We start from the raw sequence: 2,907 nt of genomic DNA on the forward strand, positions 1-2,907 counted from the left end.
GCCGTCAACGACTGCGCCGTCGGCGACGGTGTCGACGGAATCGGAGAGGGTGGCGGAGAGGGTGGGGACGGTGGCGACGGAGTCGACGGAGGCGGCAAGGGCGGCGAAGGCGGAGGTGGAAGCGACGACGGCGGTGGTGACGGCGGCGGTGGTGATGGCGGCGGCGGTGGCGAGGGCGGCGGCGAGGGCGGCGACGGAGGCGAGGGGGGCAACGGCGGCGGCAACGGCGGCGACGGCGGTGGCGGTGGCGACCTCGGCGGAGAGGGTGGTAAGGGCGGCGGCGAGGGCGGCGAGGGCGGCGAGGGCGGCGGCGGCGGCGAGGGCGGCGGAGAGGGTGGCGACGGCGGCGACGGCGGCGACGGAGGCGGCGAGGGCGGCGAAGGCGGAGGCGACGGCGACGGCGGCGGAGAGGGCGGTGGCGGCGGTGGCGGCGGCGGCGGTGGCGACGGGGGCGGAGAGGGCGGCGACGGAGGCGAGGGGGGCAACGGCGGCGGCAACGGCGGCGACGGCGGTGGCGGCGGCGACCTCGGCGGAGAGGGTGGTAAGGGCGGCGGCGAGGGCGGAGAGGGCAGGGAGGGCGGCGACGGCGGCGACGGAGGCGACGGCGGCGAGGGAAGCGGAGAGGGTGGCGGAGAGGGTGGGGACGGCGGCGACGGAGGCGACGGAGGCGGCGAGGGCGGCGAAGGCGGAGGCGGAAGCGACGGCGGCGGTGGTGACGGCGGCGGCGGTGGCGGCGGCGTGGGTGGCGAGGGGGGCGGAGAGGGTGGCGACGGAGGCGAGGGTGGCAACGGTGGCGGCAGCGGCGGCGACGGCGGTGGCGGCGGCGACCTCGGCGGAGAGGGTGGTAAGGGCGGCGGCGAGGGCGGAGAGGGCGGCGAGGGCGGCGGCGGCGGCGAGGGCGGCGGAGAGGGTGGCGACGGCGGCGACGGCGGCGACGGAGGCGGCGACGGCGGCGAAGGCGGAGGCGACGGCGACGGCGGCGGAGAGGGCGGTGGCGGCGGTGGCGGCGGCGGCGGTGGCGACGGGGGCGGAGAGGGCGGCGACGGAGGCGAGGGTGGCAACGGCGGCGGCAACGGCGGCGACGGCGGTGGCGGCGGCGACCTCGGCGGAGAGGGTGGTAAGGGCGGCGGCGAGGGCGGAGAGGGCAGGGAGGGCGGCGACGGCGGCGACGGAGGCGACGGCGGCGAGGGAAGCGGAGAGGGTGGCGGAGAGGGTGGGGACGGCGGCGACGGAGGCGACGGAGGCGGCGAGGGCGGCGAAGGCGGAGGCGGAAGCGACGGCGGCGGTGGTAGCGGCGGCGGTGGTGATGGCGGCGGCGGTGGCGAGGGGGGCGGCGAGGGCGGCGACGGAGGCGAGGGGGGCAACGGCGGCGGCAACGGCGGCGACGGCGGTGGCGGTGGCGACCTCGGCGGAGAGGGTGGTAAGGGCGGCGGCGAGGGCGGCGAGGGCGGCGAGGGCGGCGGCGGCGGCGAGGGCGGCGGAGAGGGTGGCGACGGCGGCGACGGCGGCGACGGAGGCGGCGAGGGCGGCGAAGGCGGAGGCGACGGCGACGGCGGCGGAGAGGGCGGTGGCGGCGGTGGCGGCGGCGGCGGTGGCGACGGGGGCGGAGAGGGCGGCGACGGAGGCGAGGGTGGCAACGGCGGCGGCAACGGCGGCGACGGCGGTGGCGGCGGCGACCTCGGCGGAGAGGGTGGTAAGGGCGGCGGCGAGGGCGGAGAGGGCAGGGAGGGCGGCGACGGCAGCGACGGAGGCGACGGCGGCGAGGGAAGCGGAGAGGGTGGCGGAGAGGGTGGGGACGGCGGCGACGGAGGCGACGGAGGCGGCGAGGGCGGCGAAGGCGGAGGCGGAAGCGACGGCGGCGGTGGTGACGGCGGCGGCGGTGGCGGCGGCGTGGGTGGCGAGGGGGGCGGAGAGGGTGGCGACGGAGGCGAGGGTGGCAACGGTGGCGGCAGCGGCGGCGACGGCGGTGGCGGCGGCGACCTCGGCGGAGAGGGTGGTAAAGGCGGCGGCGAGGGCGGAGAGGGCAGGGAGGGCGGCGGCGGCGGCGAGGGCGGCGGAGAGGGTGGCGACGGCGGCGACGGCGGCGACGGAGGCGGCGACGGCGGCGAAGGCGGAGGCGACGGCGACGGCGGCGGAGAGGGCGGTGGCGGCGGTGGCGGCGGCGGCGGTGGCGACGGGGGCGGAGAGGGCGGCGACGGAGGCGAGGGTGGCAACGGCGGCGGCAGCGGCGGCGACGGCGGTGGCGGCGGCGACCTCGGCGGAGAGGGTGGTAAGGGCGGCGGCGAGGGCGGAGAGGGCAGGGAGGGCGGCGACGGCGGCGACGGAGGCGACGGCGGCGAGGGAAGCGGAGAGGGTGGCGGAGAGGGTGGGGACGGTGGCGACGGAGGCGACGGAGGCGGCAAGGGCGGCGAAGGCGGAGGCGGAAGCGACGGCGGCGGTGGTGACGGCGGCGGCGGTGGCGGCGGCGTGGGTGGCGAGGGGGGCGGAGAGGGTGGCGACGGAGGCGAGGGGGGCAACGGCGGCGGCAACGGCGGCGACGGCGGTGGCGGCGGCGACCTCGGCGGAGAGGGTGGTAAGGGCGGCGGCGAGGGCGGAGAGGGCGGCGAGGGCGGCGGCGGCGGCGAGGGCAGCGGAGAGGGTGGCGACGGCGGCGACGGCGGCGACGGAGGCGGCGAGGGCGGCGAAGGCGGAGGCGACGGCGACGGCGGCGGAGAGGGCGGTGGCGGCGGTGGCGGCGGCGGCGGTGGCGACGGGGGCGGAGAGGGCGGCGACGGAGGCGAGGGTGGCAACGGCGGCGGCAACGGCGGCGACGGCGGTGGCGGCGGCGACCTCGGCGGAGAGGGTGGTAAGGGCGGCGGCGAGGGCGGAGAGGGCAGGGAGGGCGGCGACGGCAGCGACGGAGGCGAC

At 81.9% G+C, this 2,907-nt stretch overlaps 1 protein-coding gene across 1 annotated transcript; it reads left to right on the forward strand.

The window, feature by feature from the left end:
* Nucleotides 1-199: 199 nt before the first annotated feature.
* EMIHUDRAFT_123395 (hypothetical protein) lies at nt 200-2,845 on the forward strand (the record flags this gene model as incomplete). The annotated part of the gene is made up of 1 exon (XM_005779896.1): nt 200-2,845. A coding segment is annotated over one exon (2,646 nt), but the record flags the coding sequence as incomplete, so codon positions are not given.
* Nucleotides 2,846-2,907: the final 62 nt, after the last annotated feature.

This window comes from Emiliania huxleyi (genome assembly GCF_000372725.1).
Source record: "Emiliania huxleyi CCMP1516 unplaced genomic scaffold EMIHUscaffold_2239, whole genome shotgun sequence".
NCBI classification, from domain to species: domain Eukaryota; phylum Haptophyta; order Isochrysidales; family Noelaerhabdaceae; genus Emiliania; species Emiliania huxleyi.